We start from the raw sequence: 16,737 nt of genomic DNA, 5'->3' as shown, positions 1-16,737 counted from the left end.
AGCCTCAACAACTCCTACTATTCAAAATCTCCTGTCTTACGTGTTATATGGTATATGTACATGCCCAAAGAACAACACTATTACATTTCCTTTTATTGCAGGACACTGATTTTTTACTTTAATAAGTAGGTAAGATACTAAGGATGCGATACTAAGGGTGAGATTGAGCTTTGTATTACATTTTCTCACAGTAGTCAATGGAGATCTAGCCCATAAAGTTTACAGAGCTACTGAGCATACCTAAAGTAGATAAGTAGCAGATAGTTAGTCAAATAACTCTCCAAACTCTGTTGACTTCTCTATTTCCAATGACCGCAAAGAAAGCACACATCATTCTCATGCTGACATACAAAATAAGTGTCTACAAAATCCAGCTGAGACCCAAGCTTAGTGACTTAAGTTTGGAGATTAATATTAAATAAAAATGAGATTTTTATCATAACTGAACTACTGTCAATGGTGTAACAGAAACAGGTTAGTCTGAAAAAGGTTTACAACATCACACTACGTGAGTTATTGCATATGTAGTACTTTACAGAAATAATGAAATATTAATGAGATTTCAATGTCATTACTTCATATATGTAGGGAGCATTGAAGAGACGGAAGCACTTCAAACTCAATTATCAAAGCTATGTTAATAACTATGCACAGAAGCCTTCACGTATTAAAGAAATTACTTATACGGTACAACAGTACTGTTAGTGTATCTATATACAGGGGTTTATGGGGAGTAAGTGCAGAGCAAGAGCTTACCAACTTTATTTGGACAATATTTGAGTTTTCACACTTGCAAGGTACAGAGAAATAGAAATTTAGCCACCTTTTGTGCAGCAGTACAGCAATACACAATCACATCCTTTAATTACCAGCTCACCTGGAATTAACATCACCATGTCCAAGTTGCCCATGCTGTCCATATCCAAATGTGTAAACGTCACCATTCTCCATCAAAACCACTGAAAAACAAACAAAAAAGAAGGATATTTTTCTGGCATAGCCACACGTTAACATGACACTGCACCACTGCTGGTTAACTTTTCTGAGCAACACAGTTAACGATCCCTACCGAAACATTAAGAGATCTACACAGGATTCCACAACCAATCACAGCTAGCATCTCCATGCAAGGTTACAGCTGTGCCATGCAGATGTCTTCAAATGGCTCAAAATTGCTTAAAAGCTCTGATGTAACTCACTATGATACTTATAGTCCTTTTCACTGTTGAAAGACAGTGTAGTAGGCTACAAAATGATACTGCAGCCTTTTCAACCTTTAACACTCCCATGTACATCCTTATTAAAAATTAAACACAAAGCTGTGAAAACACATGACAGCATTAAAAAAAAAAAAAAAACCAACACCCAACAAAAATTCTATGATATAATTAACGTTGATATATGTGTTTTTACCTGAATGGTGAAATCCACAACTGACTTGCACAGCTCGCAGCTCACAGTCAAAGCGGACAGCCCCTGGTGGATAGGTTGTGATTTTGCTTGCATCCTTCTCACCTCTTTCTCCACTTCCATCTATTAACAAAATCTAGAATTATATCTCATGTCTTCTAAAAGAGTTATATTAGAAGAACGAATAGAACAAGAACAGTAATTCCCCACCGTGCCATTTGTAATGTAGGAGAAAGAACTTGCAAAACAGTAAGAGGCAGCTCAAAATGTGGCATCAAAGTAGATGTGAAAGATGACAGAAACTCTACTTCTAAACAACCTACTACAAAGTTACACACTGGAAAATATCATATCCTCTAAAGCAGAAACTTCCAAAACGCAGACAAAAATGACCAGCAAAACAGTAAATTCAAACAACTTCAGAAGTTTTGCTTAATAATCACTTTCATTCTTCAATAGCATTATGAAGTAAAGAGAAATTACTATAGTTAAAGTCAATAGGCATAGCCTCATCTGCTTTTTCCAATTACTACTTGTTAAAGATTTTACTTGACTCCAACTTGGCCACATAGCCCTTGTTTTACATTACTAACAATGCAGCTCATTTCTAACAATGCCAACAGACTCACTACTAGCATGTCTGTTTCCTCTCCATTTTCGATACCATTTTAGACACTGTTTCTGTCATTTCCTTTCATAGGTGTGAAGTGCACTATTGGTTCCTAAAGTCAAACTGCCCTCACATTAGATAAAGCACTGAAGCGATAAATAAGTGTATTATTTATAAACTTCTTGAAAGCCACTATCTTCTCCAGAAATCAGAATGTTTATGTCATCTAACAATTACACTGTAATTAAACTATATGGTCACAGGGTCACAAAGGAAGGTGGTTTTATAATACGAGCAGGAAACCAACATGACAGAGAAACAAAGTGCTCATCACCATTAAAGCATCTATACCTGTGTAGAAAGCAGGTAATGAAAGCTCTAAAGAACGTGCATTTCCACAATGAAAAACTTCATATATGACTTCAGTCACACTGTCTCTAGCATACAGAAATGAGAGAAAATACAGGAAGTGAAAAATAACTGCACAAAGGAGATTCCACATTCTGACTGATTACTGCTTTATTAACAAAATTGATACAGGGAAACAATTGCTGCTCAAAGCATTCAAGGTGTTAATTTAGATCTGTATTTGCAATTTTTACATTTTCCTAAACAATCATTATGGGAAGTCTGAACTCTGAGACTTCATTATTCACTGTGTGCAGCATACCACTTACAGACTTGCCAATCTTTTAAAATATAATTCTGTTTTTATACATACTGCTCAAACTTTCTTTCCTTTTTATTGCATGGAAACTGCTGATGCAGTACAGTAATTTCAGCACTTTTATTACAAACCAGTTTTAAACAATCTTACTCTTCTGGAAATAAATCTCTTTTCTAGTGCTGACTGAGTACAGAAATTATATGAACCTCCACATAGTTTACATCTGTAAAAGAACAATGCATACAGGTATTAAGTAACGCTTTTGAAGAATCAGGTTTAATAGCACAGGTAAAATATCCCTTTGAAAATGTGGGTACCCATCATCAAAAAGAATTACACCTGCGATACATGTTGGATATATGTGAAATGGAGAAATGGCAAAGGAATAGTCTGGCTCTCAGAATTGCCATGGGAATTTCGAAGTTTTTTTCAACAGCGCCAGTTGTGTACTACCAGACTGCATGCACACTAGAAGAAATGTTTCTGAAGGTCTGTCTGTGGCTTTTTTTGTATTAACAAAGAGACAGAACCACTATTTAACAACAAAAAAAACCCCTGAAAATACAGAATTTTTTCTCCTAGTCAGGTCATTCTGTTCTCAACACGCTTCTAATATATTAGTTAACAATTTGGCTATTCCTCAAATACAGTACCTTTGGAATTTTTATGCCTACTTCTGCATTAAACTCTACATGCTAAAGTAATCAAGAGATGGTTCTACAGGCTAATGTTGCCACCAAAATTATTTATTCATCAAGCACCCTACTAAATGCTTCCCTCTTTCACACGAGCTTTTTGGACAGAAGCAGAAAAAAGCTATTTGCTCTGGAAGTCTACCTGTGGCCCGTCTCCCCTCCTCTCTCAATCACTGATGACTGTAATGAAAAATGTAAGCAAATGTAAGCTCTCCCCCTGTGCAAATGCACTTGAACAGTCATCTGGTAGGAATGCATGTAACATATCCAGTAAGTGTGTGTCAAGGCTGCATGCACTTCCTGCAATGTAACAAACCAGACACACAGCAACCATGTCACCTATGCACAGTCATACTAAAAAAATTTAGCAGAAGTTGTATTCTGGTCATGTAATAGTGGCATATCAAATGATCTGCAGATACCTGAACAGATAATTGTGCATTTCCTGCCTCATCCTAGGCAAAACATACTGCTCTTAAGTGCTTCAACAACTACTAGTAAAATAGTTGAGAACTGACGTTTTCAGCTATTTTTTGTCAAAATTTTTTTAGATATGTGAAAGGTGGATGCAGAAAGCTTATTTGCACGTGTCTCAAGGAACAACTGTAACTATGGAGACACATGCTTGCTTTTCTTCAAACAGTTGTGCACATATTCATTTCATTAGAAATAGTATCGAAACAACTGTTCCTGTAAGGGAAGCACAGAAAGACTACTGAAGCAGAGACTCTTCTGGTTGAATGAATGGAACCTTGTGAGCAGAGAAAGTCAGTGCTTCCAGTGTTATCCAACTGGACTACCACTGAACAGAATCTCTGACTCTTTCATCTCTCTCAGAGAGAAGAAAGAACCAAGGAAAAACTCCAAAGGGCTTCCTGCTGTTGACACTGAGGCTCCATCAGCAACTTCCCATTGATGGGTTTTCATCTTGGCTGTCTTATACAGTTGGGGAAGGAAAGTGATATGATTCAAAATACAACCAACCAACACCTCCCCCGCCTCCCCCCATCTTCCTTAGGAAATTCTTAACTCCTGAAGACAATTTCTCCCTCTCTGAAACAGGCTCAAAACTCTTCTTGCCTGATATTACTACCACAAAAAAATGCTGCTTTCCAGGAACGAAGAAAAAGATTATTCAGTCCCAACGGCAAGTGAAGTCCTAAGCTATAAATGAGAGTTCTGCTAGCAAAAAAAACCCCAACATTGCTACAGAATGGCATCTCCGACCATTGGCCTAGACCCGAGGAAAAACACTTTGTTAGTGTTTCCCAGCTGCAGTAAGGGTGATGATATTTCATTTCTTACTGACCTTCTTTGAGGAGGGCATGTGAAAGACGAGAAACCAGGCCTGCGAGAAACTAAAAAACAGCCCGAGAAAGCAAAAGTTGAGGCTGATGGAAGAAATGCCTCAAACACTCGCAAGACAAAACTATGAGTCACAGGGTGCATTCTGTGGAGGTCAAAGCTGATAAGGCTGCCCGAATAACACAAGATGGGACTGGAGGAGGGAGCCCTGTGAAGACAGGACGGCTCTGCTCTGGTGCACCTGGTCAAATTTCAAGGGCCATCTGTCCGGTGAATGACCTTTGCTTCATTATCCACAAAATGCATATTAAAGTTAACACCCCTTAATATGCTAATGAGGGCTAACATGATCATGCTAATTACATCATCCCATGAAACACCTTACTCCTCCCCGTACATGGGATACATAGGTATGTGGGTCGACCTAGGGGACGGACCCAAGGAAAGTGGGTATAAATCACGGGGAGGGAAGAAAGGGGGGGGCCCTGGAGAGTGCGGTGAAGCGAAGATGGATGCAGGCGAAAAAGACGGCTGCCTCCTGGAACCCTCGCTGGTGGGATCAGCACAGAAACCCAGACCGGTGATCTGGATTTCCCCACTCCCTCTATCTCCCTCTTTTCCCTTTCCCATTAAGAAATGCAAGGCATATTGTATTGCTTGCCACAACTTGCTATATACTTAGCCAACTATCGTGTGTTCAATTAGTACGTTGTGGGTAGTTAATAAATGTTTAGACTTGGAGACTTGTCCGCTCTGTTGGGGATTTGCGAATCTGAGTCACTTGTCTCCCTTGTCTGAGCGGGACGTGACAGGGTAAAAGCACTTTTAAAGATGTTAAGTGCTTTTCTCCCCACAGCTGAAAAGCTTCAATGTGTATGACTGGACACAAAAAATTCTTAGAATAACTGTCTCTTTAGACCATATCATTTGTCAACAAATCTTTGTTCAGTTCAGCGGCGATTATCCAAATAAAGCATATCGTTCAAGTTACTGGTTAGTATCTGTGATGTTCAACTGCCACAGCATGTTCTGAATGTCTTAATATCAACTATAGGGTTTACATATGTTACTTAAACAAATCGGCCTGTGACTGCAGCTTCTTGGCTGTCCACCACAGGCTTCAGCTGAAGTATCTGTAACCAATATTATAGCTACAGTGCAGAGGGGAAAGAAACCTACCTCTCGTTGTGAAAATCATCCATCCTATGAGGGCAGAAAAAAAAAAAATCCATTGGATGCTTGAGAAGTTGCTACAGACCTACTTGAGCTTATAGGTGAAATTTGATATGCAGAATCACAAGTGCATAACACTTACAATAATGTGATAATAAACTTGCATTCTAATTACAAGCTCAGTAATAACTGTGTCCTGAATTTTTGTACCAGTAGTGGCTTACCTGTTCAGCTCAGCCAAAAAGTAAATGCAGAAAGGAATCTACTGGCCAAATAATCTATTTCATTATCTGACCTGCATGCAAGTAAAACTGTCACACTGAGGAATGGCAAAGTACATCCATCATCTCCATAAACTTACTTTCCTACGCTATATGAATACAAACCAAAAGAAGTATATTTGACTGAGAGTATGAATTCTTAGGTGTTTTCTGCGACCTGGATAACCTGACAAATAGAAATGTATGTTTTGCAGGAGTAGAGATCCACCTCTAACCTCTCTCCAACAGAGAACAGAAAGCAGGAAAACTACTTTCAATACTGTCCTCTTGAATTAGGTATTCAGCTTTAATTCAGAGGTGGACAAAATGGCATACATTTGAGTTATTCTCCACAGATACCAAAAAGACCTTACAAAATTACAATAGCTTTTCAAATCATTTAACAAATGTAACTTCTGGAGTAGCTGAAGTGGTGGGCTTCTTTGAGAGACAAGGAAGTAGCAACAATTTCTAAACTCTGGAGAATAAATCAAAGCTCATATCAATGCTATACTTTATTTCTTCAGCAGGTGCTTCTTCCTTTATTAACCACTGCTAGTCCTGCTTTGTTTATGATTTGCAGTGGTTCACAGGCGTAAGTCTCCACCTGCAGTTATTCCTAACTTCTTCAAAATTCCGGACAACTTCATCTAATGAAATTCAACCCTCCAGAACAATTACTGAATGATGCAGAAGAGAGGGGCCGGTATGAAAGATAAGAAAATCTGAATAGAGAGACAGAACTTATAATAGCAAAAAAGGTGTGTTATAAAGAAAGTCAACTTTGTCATTAATAACTGTTATTAACAAACTAATATTTGTTGTCATGATAACACATGACAACAGCTGCTGATTACGTATGCTTGTGAGGTTTGACATACTCTCACATTCTTCAGGCCTCAAATTCTGAGAAAGTCCTGTCTGAAGTGTCTCCTCATTGATGGCAGCATGTAAAAATCTAATAAAGTGGCTCTGAAATGTTTTTGATGCAACTTAAAAACCAAAAAATCTTAAGCAACAAGTCTTCAGTTGTGTTTTCAACTTCTTTAGGAACACTTAGCAGATGAAAACAAGACTATCAGACTATGGAAATGTCAAAATCGAACATATAAAGACTCCAGTATTATTTATTTTTAAGCAGTCTTAGATGTAGGTTTTCATTGTCACCTGTCTTTCTCCCATGAGTGCTACAAACTACCTTACCTTTCAGACAGTGTATTTTACAGTTAAAAATGTACAAGTGTAAATTTTATTGAACACCTGATAATTTTGTATTAGCATTTGCAAAACGGTTGATATAGAGCTTGTTCTATCCATGCAGGTTCAGCTTCATCTAGCCCTTGTCCTTTTGAGGGTATTTGGTTTCATATTGTTTTGAACATTTTTTTCATTGCCATTACTCCCAAATACAGGGAAAAGCTGGCATTTTTTACTGCAGAATCTTAACTGACTCAAGGAGCCCACTTTGTTTTTAACTGCTACTCAGTTCATTTCTACAGTGGAGAAAATTCTACAGATTTTCACTAATCTTTTTTACTCAGATCCCTGGTGATGAAGGCCACAGAGATTGGAGATGCAGACTGGGAACTACCTCATTAAAGAATGATGATGAAGCACAAGCTCATGCTGCTTCTTAGTGTCAAAGAACTCCATGAATACCAAGAAGGTGATACCTACTGCTTTCTATCTATATCTGTGATGGAGATACAGACATTGATGAGAAAGATTATGATTATGCTTAACATGCATTTTTTGTAATAACAAGGATCTTGATACGCAGACCCTATAAATGTGAAATGAATAGATGACAGTGGCCAGCTTTCCAGAAAATGGGTATTTTGATGAAGATGAAGGAGGAGTTTTCAACTGGACAATTCAACAGAATTCCACAAGTGAAAAATATGTAGGTTTGATAATATGTACAAGTACCTATCCAATATACTTTTTTAATTAGGTCATATTTGTCAGTCCTGAATCAGGTGTACACATTCAAGTTTAAGTATCATTATCAAGAGAAGTTCTGCAGCGGCAAACAGAGAAGCATGAACAGGTTCCAGCAAGTTTAGTACTGGCCTCATCGGTGCTACCAGTCGAAATAAATTTTCCTTGCCTGAAGATCTTGAAGGTCTGGTTGGTGTGAAGAGTTACAAGACTACTTTAGGAGAAACACCTGAAGTAAGACTGCTGGTTTGGAAAGCATCATATTCAAAAGTAAAACAAAAGAACATGCTGATTTCAATGTTATAGTGTCCTTTCACTGAAGTCAACATCCCTGCCTCAGGTTGCTTGATTATTGTTTTTACATTCTCTGTATAGCAAGAGGCATGCCTTTTAAGATCAGGTAGACTTCTTATTTTTTTCCACGACTCCCACCTTCCCCATTACTTTGATAACAACCTACTCCATCAGTTTTTCTTTTTCCCTTAGAAGCTCTTCCAGAAGTTAAGGGGCATTTCTAATTTCTAGTGGAATTTATGGCTGTCTTTTGAAAAGCAATCTTCTGAGGCAGAGGAGGGTCTCCAAGTTTACTTGTAAAGATGTTACAATCTTCCTTATCTGTTTAGCATGAGACACAAAGAACTAAAAGAAACTGAATGTTTCCTTGCATACAGCCTTCCTCAAGGACAAATGTTCATTTCTACAGAGCATATCTGACAAAATCTTTTAGCACAATACAGACCCCTTTGCATTGTTCTTACAACTCCAAGAAGCAATGTAAACCTCAAACCAACACTAATGAATACACCTCTTGTAAGGAGATACTTGAGCTGAAGTGAGCTCCAACTACTAACACACGCTGAGAAAGTACAGATGTAGGTGGGATGAACATACTCCTTTATGCACTCGCCTATGAGGTCAAGGACTTGCAAGCAGTACAACTAGCAGTAGTATCCAGCTCAAGAAGACTGGTCACTCAAGCAAATTGTCACTCAAATGACAGCATTTATATTTTGTCTTTCAGCATCCAGTCTCTCCCAGGGAGATTATAATAGATTATTCTGTTTAATCCATCAAGATTTAAAGCTCATATGATATGTTTTCCACATAGATTGAATCTATGTTACGCAAATACAAAGGACCAGATTCTGCTTTCATTTTCATAACATAAATTTAGCATGATTTCATGATCCAGTATGTTTGTAACTAGGTAGGCCTATCACCCACACACACTGAAATCATATCCCAAAAGACTTCAAACTGTCATATGCTTTATTTGCATACATGCCAAATACTATCAGTAACTTCCATTAATCCAACTAAAATGCCATTCTAACAATTCTTTTCATATTTAGCTATCCTTTAAAAAAACAGTTGAAGCATTACAGGCCCTCACCATTTTAGGAGCTTTCTACTTAATTTGATCAGATCTGTTAATCTACATTTTACATACTTATCCTTTATATATAAATACATATGTACAGACACACCTATATACAGACATATATAAACTATGATGAGATTTAATACAGCTCAACTTTTATAAATTCCCTTGAAATTTTTAGTAATACATTACCTCTTCCTAAAAAAAAAAAATAATCATTTTAGATCTGAACAAATTACACATTTAGAAATTCAAGGTGTAATGAATTACTTTCCAAACATACAAAAACATCAGAAATATCTAAGACACCTCCCTACTTACATTCTGCAAAACATTTAACTCAAGAATATTGTGGCGTAAAACCTGTACTTTGACTTGTGTTCTCCCCATTCTAGGCTAGTAAAAAAAAAATTGCTCTTTATATTATTTTAAATATTTCATTTCTCAAAAAGACTTGTTAAAAGATAACATACTTATTAAAAATTTTATGCTAGAATTAACAAGTCTGGAATTGATATGTTAAAGCAATCACCCCAGATATACACACAAAGGTTCAAAAAACAATGCAAATGCAATGCAGCAGTCTCAGTCAGTGGAAGGTGTTAAAGTTTCCTACAGTAAAATTAAAGAATCTTAGGAATGAGACAGCATTAGATATGAGGAAAGACGCACAGAAAGACAATGCATATTTCATAAAAAAAAAAAAGAAATACAAAGATGATGCAGACTACCAAACATTTACACTTTTTAAAAAAAGCCAACATTTAAAATGCGTTTTCTTTCTCCTCAGGTAATAAGATACTAACAAGAAGAAAGGCAGAACCCATTGTGTGCAGTTCTTTGAAAAGACAGATTCAGTGCATGGAAGAAGTGACTGGGAGGATGGGCTTATTTCCACCCTAGCCAATAAGGAAGACCAAATACCTTTGTGCTTGTCCCGTTTATGCTTTAGTTGTGCTGGATGGGGTCTGATTCTGGCTAGAGCCTGTTCTCGATGGTTCATAAAAATAGGACCAGGAAATACAAGGGGGCCTGAGGAGAAACATTTTGCACATGCATAGGAGAACTCACAAAATGGAAACAAACAGTGTGTTAAACAAAATTCAAATTAAAAGCAATGGAAAAAAAATAACAACATAATAATCTTGTTTCCCTAAATTCAAAAGGCCCTAAATAAAAGAAAGTTTCCATTTCTTGATAATAAGACCAAAATATTATGTAAAGAAACAATAAATATCCCACAGCGACAGTTTTACCTGACCTTATAAGTATGTAACTGTACTTCAAGCAATGGAAATACAACAGACTTACACTGGAGTAAAATTTGATAGCAAATATCCATTACTGTCTTTAATAGTTAAAAAGATTAATTATCATGCCCTGCATCCTACAATATTACATTCAAAATACTAATTTGAAACAGTATCACCATATCAATACTAAATTTAAAAAACGTAACTATACAACTGTAATTACCATATTTAAAATGCAGAGATATCACTCGTAAAGAAAAGAGCTACCCAAAACCACCTGTTTCACGATGAAAATTACTCAAATCATACGATTTTTTTTTTTCTTGTCTACTTACTAAGTTTGAAATACATTTATTTTTTAAACATTTCCCATCTATGTAAAGGTCTTCAAGAGAAGATTTGTATTTGATGAAAGCAATGATGTATGTATTTAAAATTTTCTCCAGACTACTTTTTCTTTTTAAAATCTAGACTCAAGCAGTGCTATATGAAGTTTAATTGAGTCTGATTACATGTAGATCACAGACCAATTTGCTCCTTAAATCTGTGTTTTTCCTCTATTTTAAAGGTTAAGCATGCCACCAAGAATTTCTTTGCAGGCATCTTCTTCTTCCAGAGATCTCACATTCAATGGAAACCATGAATCAGGAGCAGCAAATTCTTCCAAATGCCAGTCTTGCCATTCCATGGCTTCCAAGACCCAGTCCTTACATGAACTTTAAAAAAACCCCTAGAACCCCAACAAAAACCCCAAATCAGGCTTTATGTCATGTTATAAACAGCTTATGTGAAACTGTGAAAACAAGTATTCCTCCTCCTTCCCCAAAATCATTGTTACTCTATTTCCTTAGCTGAACTTTATTAACAAATTAAAGTAGGCTAACTTTTCATAAATGCCCACTGTCTCAGGTTTCCTGCTGTCACCTTCAATCCACCAGTTCCTTCACTAATAGTGAACAGCATGGAAAGAAATTTAAGTGGAAGTTAGGCCAAAACTATCTAGCTTTAGAACCTTCAGATGAAGAAACCTGTCTTCACACACAGAAGTTCCCAAATTATAGCATTAACTTAAAAAATAAAATTTAAAACGTTTTAAAAATCCACTATTGCCTTTCCCCCTAACTTTGAGATTCATATATGTGTTAGCTAATATAATGGCCCAAAACCTCATTAATCATGTATGTTTCTACACACAGCATTGATTTTTAATTTTGGTTCTACTGTACTTATCTGGACTGTCTTTATCCCAGAATAGGTCCCCTTGTGAATCAAGAACTCCTTCTGATGATCAAGGATCATCATTTGCTTCTGCTTTACCTTCATCTTGTAGATTCTTCCTTTAATTTTCTTGCTATTGCTCCCACTTTTCACAAACTCCTTTCAACTGGAGTTTCTATTTAATAGATACATTTTAGGTAAAGATTATTTTCTGCCAGGCCACTTGCTGTGTTTAATATCCTTCTTCCGATCATTTAGACTCATACAAAAAAAAAAAATACACACTTTCCTTCTTCCCAAGTTGGAGGGGAGACACTGCGGAGTATACAGAGGCAGACCAGGAAAAGGCAAGAAAGAGAGACACAAATGACAAGCAGATTCTGAAAGCTAAAAATATTTGAAGGGCAGAGATACAGAGGAAAGCTGGATGAAGGAGAAAATAAGGTGGGGAAAAAAAAAGACAAAGAAAAAAGTAGTGGGACTTGCTTACTGAGAAGTTCCTAATGAAATACAGAATGGACAGGACAATATGACAAAAGTGAAACTTGGATTAGAAAAGCTGCAGAAAGAGATGCAAAGACTGCAAAGAGTGCATCCTGAAGTATGTGGATCTGAGATATTTGTGGATGATCAAACAGAAGTGATCTCTAGATAACTTAGACAAAAAATTCTGAAGTTCCAGAAAACGCATGCACAGCAAACAGCCCAGGGGTAAGACACAGCCCTGAAGGCAGCCTTTGCAAGTTTAGTGCTAAGAGCAAAGATGGCAAAAAAAGAGAATTTCAGGAAGACAGAAGGAAGTGAAGTACATGAGGCTGATTAAAAGAACTACAGGAGATCTGGGAGATAGAGAATGTTTAGGAAGCATAAAAGGCTGTCAACTCCAGCATGGTGCTAGCACACAGCTGCCTTTAGCTGCCAAGCCACTCATCTGAATTACACTCCCTTAGTCAAAATGATAATCCTGTAACAGTATCTAACCTTCTGACCAAAGCAGGATTTATCTTTATTTCTGGATATTCCTATATGCCCTACATTCCCACCCACTATGTAAAGATCCTAATTCCAAAATAAAGTTAAATGCAATATATCTTCATTTTATAATCACTTGCATCCAATCCATGTAATGCAAGTCTGTCATTCTCTTTGGCTTTTTATGAGTGCTAAATCTGTAACATAATTTTATCGTGATAGGAAATATCTACTTTTTTATCTACACTGTGATGCCTGCATGTTCAGTCATGTGTTGGCAAGATGTAAAGCACCTCCTCTCCCTCCAAAATAACACCACAGGAAACAAAACACTAGAGCACTTGATACAGACAGTATCTGCTCTCTGCTTACATCTGAGGTTGCCTGTACAAAGGGACCAGAGTTTAGGTATTATGAATTATTCTGGTGGAACAATTTAGCCGTGCATTAGACGCTTCCTTTATTTTGTTAAAAAATGCCTGCAGAGTATTATTTGAAAAACTCTTCTAGAAGCCTCCAACATAGATCTACATGGGGAATAACAACCTATTACTATTCTCAGCTATTTCAGTAGCTCAAGTTACAGAGATAAGCAAAGGAGAGTCACCGGTAGACTGCAATGCTGCTATTTTAAATCAGTTGCCATACAATGCAAAATGACTTTCACTCTCTCCCTTTATTTTTTACAGAATGTTTTCCCATAGCTAAGTTGTGAGGTTAAACATCCTTAGCACAGGAAACATCAAGATTAGCTTTTCTTTCTTAGTCCTGCAGGATCCAGGCCTTTCAAAATGGACTTTGTCTGGCAGTGAATTAAAAGCGTAAAGGAAAAAAAATACTTATCCACAGAAATAATTTCATTTTCTAGTGAAGTAGAATTTATTAAATAATTTATTAATTAAATAATGCAGTGGACTACAGGAAAACTTACACAATTAATATCATCCTACATGCACTTGCATGCTTTTGCATTCCTGGCCATTTAAGCACTTAGGCAGAACTATCGAAGAGTTTACTATTTGATTTGAATTTATATTACACATATTTTGATTTCGTCTAGTACCTTTCCCTAAACAAACACTACTAGGCAACCTGTGATTACAGAAGATTGAAATCAATGATCTCAAATGGTGACTTCTCCACCAGTGCACTGTATGTAGCAGGCTACCTGAGAAAATAGTACACAACCACACATCTGAAGAGTGTATCATGAGGAACATACACAAGTAATATAAATTAAGGTTGCACAGGAAAGTCCTAGGTTGGATGGCCCTTTCTGTTGTAAAAACTTATTTTTGGCTTCTTGAATACTTGTAAGAGAAAAAACAGGCAAGTTTTTGGTGGTTTGTTTTTTTTTTAATAATAAAATAGGGAGGCAAAACCCTAATACAGAAAAAGTTATCTAATAGGTCAACAGGTGGTAAATTTTAAAGAAAAATATTTCAGAAAATGAAACCGGGGACAAATGCTTAGTTTCAGTTGAACTAAAAGTAGAAAACATTATACTGAGATCATGTCCCACCTCTATAGCCTTAAGGGAAGCAAAACTTAAGTGTTCTTATGAGGCAGGAATAATAGTTAAGATGCACGTTCTTTAAAACTATTTTTCAGACTATCAGTAGCAATTATTATGGCAGAAATATTTACAGAGAATGTCACTGTGCTGTCCAGGCACTGAAGTTAATTGCAGTTTGTTTTGTTCAAGACACTGCAAATAAAAATAGGATACATGCTTCCTTCTGTGTTCTTAAAGCTCTTTTCTACTGACACCTAAATTGTACAAATCAAAAAAAATTATTAGCGCTTTTTACAGGGGAAAAAGAGGTGCAAGCTACACAATACAAGTATGCAGGGCTATTTGGGGGTGATAGTGAGATGGAAGCATGATTTACAATAATCTTGACACCTTCTCCTTTCTGAATACTTTACTTTGTATATACTGTTAAACAAATGTGAAAGATTAATTTCTGTATATAAACACATAAGGTAAATTAAAACAGTAAATACAAACTAGAACTGTTCTCATTGAGTCTACTGCAAATCTGAGTTCTAAAACTGTAATAGAAATATAAATATTTATACTTTAAAAATCAGTTTTATTAGCAATCATCACCTCTTTCAGACAGTAATCACAAACTCAAGTACAACAATGTAATTTCACAGAACCATACCTGCTGGTCATTAAGGATGAAAACATTCAGCTTTCTCTTGAAAGCATTCTTAAAACAGGAAGTCATGTACAGGTTTGATATTGTTTCAAGTAAAAGGGTTTTTTTTTTATTGGCTGTGATTTGTTTAAAGAACATTGAAACAAACATAACCTCCAGGTTCTGAAAGCATCAAAACAAATATTTAACTGAAACTATAGAAATAAGCTGCACTAATATTTAGTGAAGAATATTGTTTTTGAATAGATAGTTCTGCTGTATATTTAGGTATATGTTCAGCAATGAACAGAGAATAGTGTTACTGCCAAACTGATTCCAAGCTCATAGCAGTTTGGGCAGATGTTAAACAGATTTATATGATACTCAGCCTAGCACAGTAAAACAAATTACTGAATTAACTGAATCGGTCACACTTCAGAAAAATCAAAAATTGCCCAAATATAGGCAACCTCAGATAATATTGTCTCAAAACACAGCAGCTTTGACTAAAATTAATCAGTCTCCTGTGGGTTCTTTTGTTGTTCCAAGTAGAATAAGACTGATGGAAAGTAATTTTCCCTTTCTGTAAGGGCATTAAAAGCTCAGCCTTGGTTACACACCAAATCTGTATGTCACTGAAGATCATCTAAAGGTTGTTACATCATAGGCTGAGAAAGAGAAGTAGTGAAATATCAGTGAAGCATGAGACCATTTATTATCACCGTATTAGGAGCTATTTCTGTATATTTTAGCTTATTAGTTAAATATAGTTTATTTAAAAAGTTATTTTCACATTCTCGTAGCCTTCTGAAAAAAACAGAATTATCTTTAAGCAATAAATTGAAATATTTGACTACTTCTGAGTTCTATTACTTTAAATATCAATGTGAAAAAGTCACAGGAACAGATTTCAAGATTAGCTCCCTCAGTAAATGGTAATCTTAGGTTCATTACATTAATTGTACAATGTGGCCCAGGGAATTCTGTAATCCACTGAGGCATAATTTAATGTCCCCAAGACTAAAAAACCTGGTGTTTCATAGGAAAGTAAAAATAATCTAACCATGTCCTGAACATTCTAACATACAAAATTTCCTCATTACCACAGAAAACAATAAAGTGTAACTACTTCTACACTCTCCTCCCACTAGTCCCATCAAGCCCTAAACCAGCTTGAAAAACAACATTTCTTCATACGGCTCATCAGGTACTTCACTTCTCACTAGAACAAGAGAGACAGTGAAATGCTGAGAAACATCCACCAGTGATATGTTGAAATATTATTATTTTGTATAGAAACTGTGATGAATACGGCTGGCTTTATTTCTCAAAAGGTCATATATCAGACTCAAAAATGTGGAATTGATTTTGAGCCTTCTTCACTACTCTTGTCACAGACATTAAACTAGAAGCAGAAAGAAGCTGCTCAGTGAAGTAGCTCTCTACCACTGTCACAGAAAAGCAGCAAAACTGGTCATCTGAACACACTGTACCTACTAGTTGCACTGAAAAGAGCAAAGAAATATAACTAATATTAAGAAACTCTTACTTTTTTTAAATAGTAGATTTATTATCCCAAACTGAAACACTTTTTTCCACTGTTAATTTTAAGGATCTAATTTGTCACTAAAATAGAATTGGTTTTTTGTGTGAAACAACACTAATAACTGATTCTAAAATAAAATTTATTTACTGGTTACAATTC

The 16,737-nt window shown here is 36.2% G+C and overlaps 1 protein-coding gene across 21 annotated transcripts in view; it reads right to left on the bottom strand.

Moving 5' to 3' along the window:
- Positions 1–16,737, bottom strand: part of MYCBP2 (MYC binding protein 2) — a 204,765-nt gene that overhangs the window by 122,562 nt on the left and 65,466 nt on the right. For 18 of the 21 annotated variants that reach the window (XM_074859472.1, XM_074859470.1, XM_074859454.1 and 15 more), the window contains 3 exons: positions 10,367–10,474; positions 1,414–1,533; positions 878–959 (listed from right to left, as the gene is read on the bottom strand). In XM_074859472.1, coding sequence (XP_074715573.1) covers positions 878–959; positions 1,414–1,533; positions 10,367–10,474 — 310 coding nt within the window. Of the gene's footprint in view, positions 1–877; positions 960–1,413; positions 1,534–10,366; positions 10,475–16,737 lie in introns of those variants that run through there. The other 3 variants (XM_074859458.1, XM_074859473.1, XM_074859474.1) reach the window with 2 other exon arrangements.

Source organism: Strix uralensis, chromosome 2 (genome assembly GCF_047716275.1).
Source record: "Strix uralensis isolate ZFMK-TIS-50842 chromosome 2, bStrUra1, whole genome shotgun sequence".
NCBI lineage: Eukaryota > Metazoa > Chordata > Aves > Strigiformes > Strigidae > Strix > Strix uralensis.
This window is presented reverse-complemented; position numbering and strand designations above follow the sequence as displayed.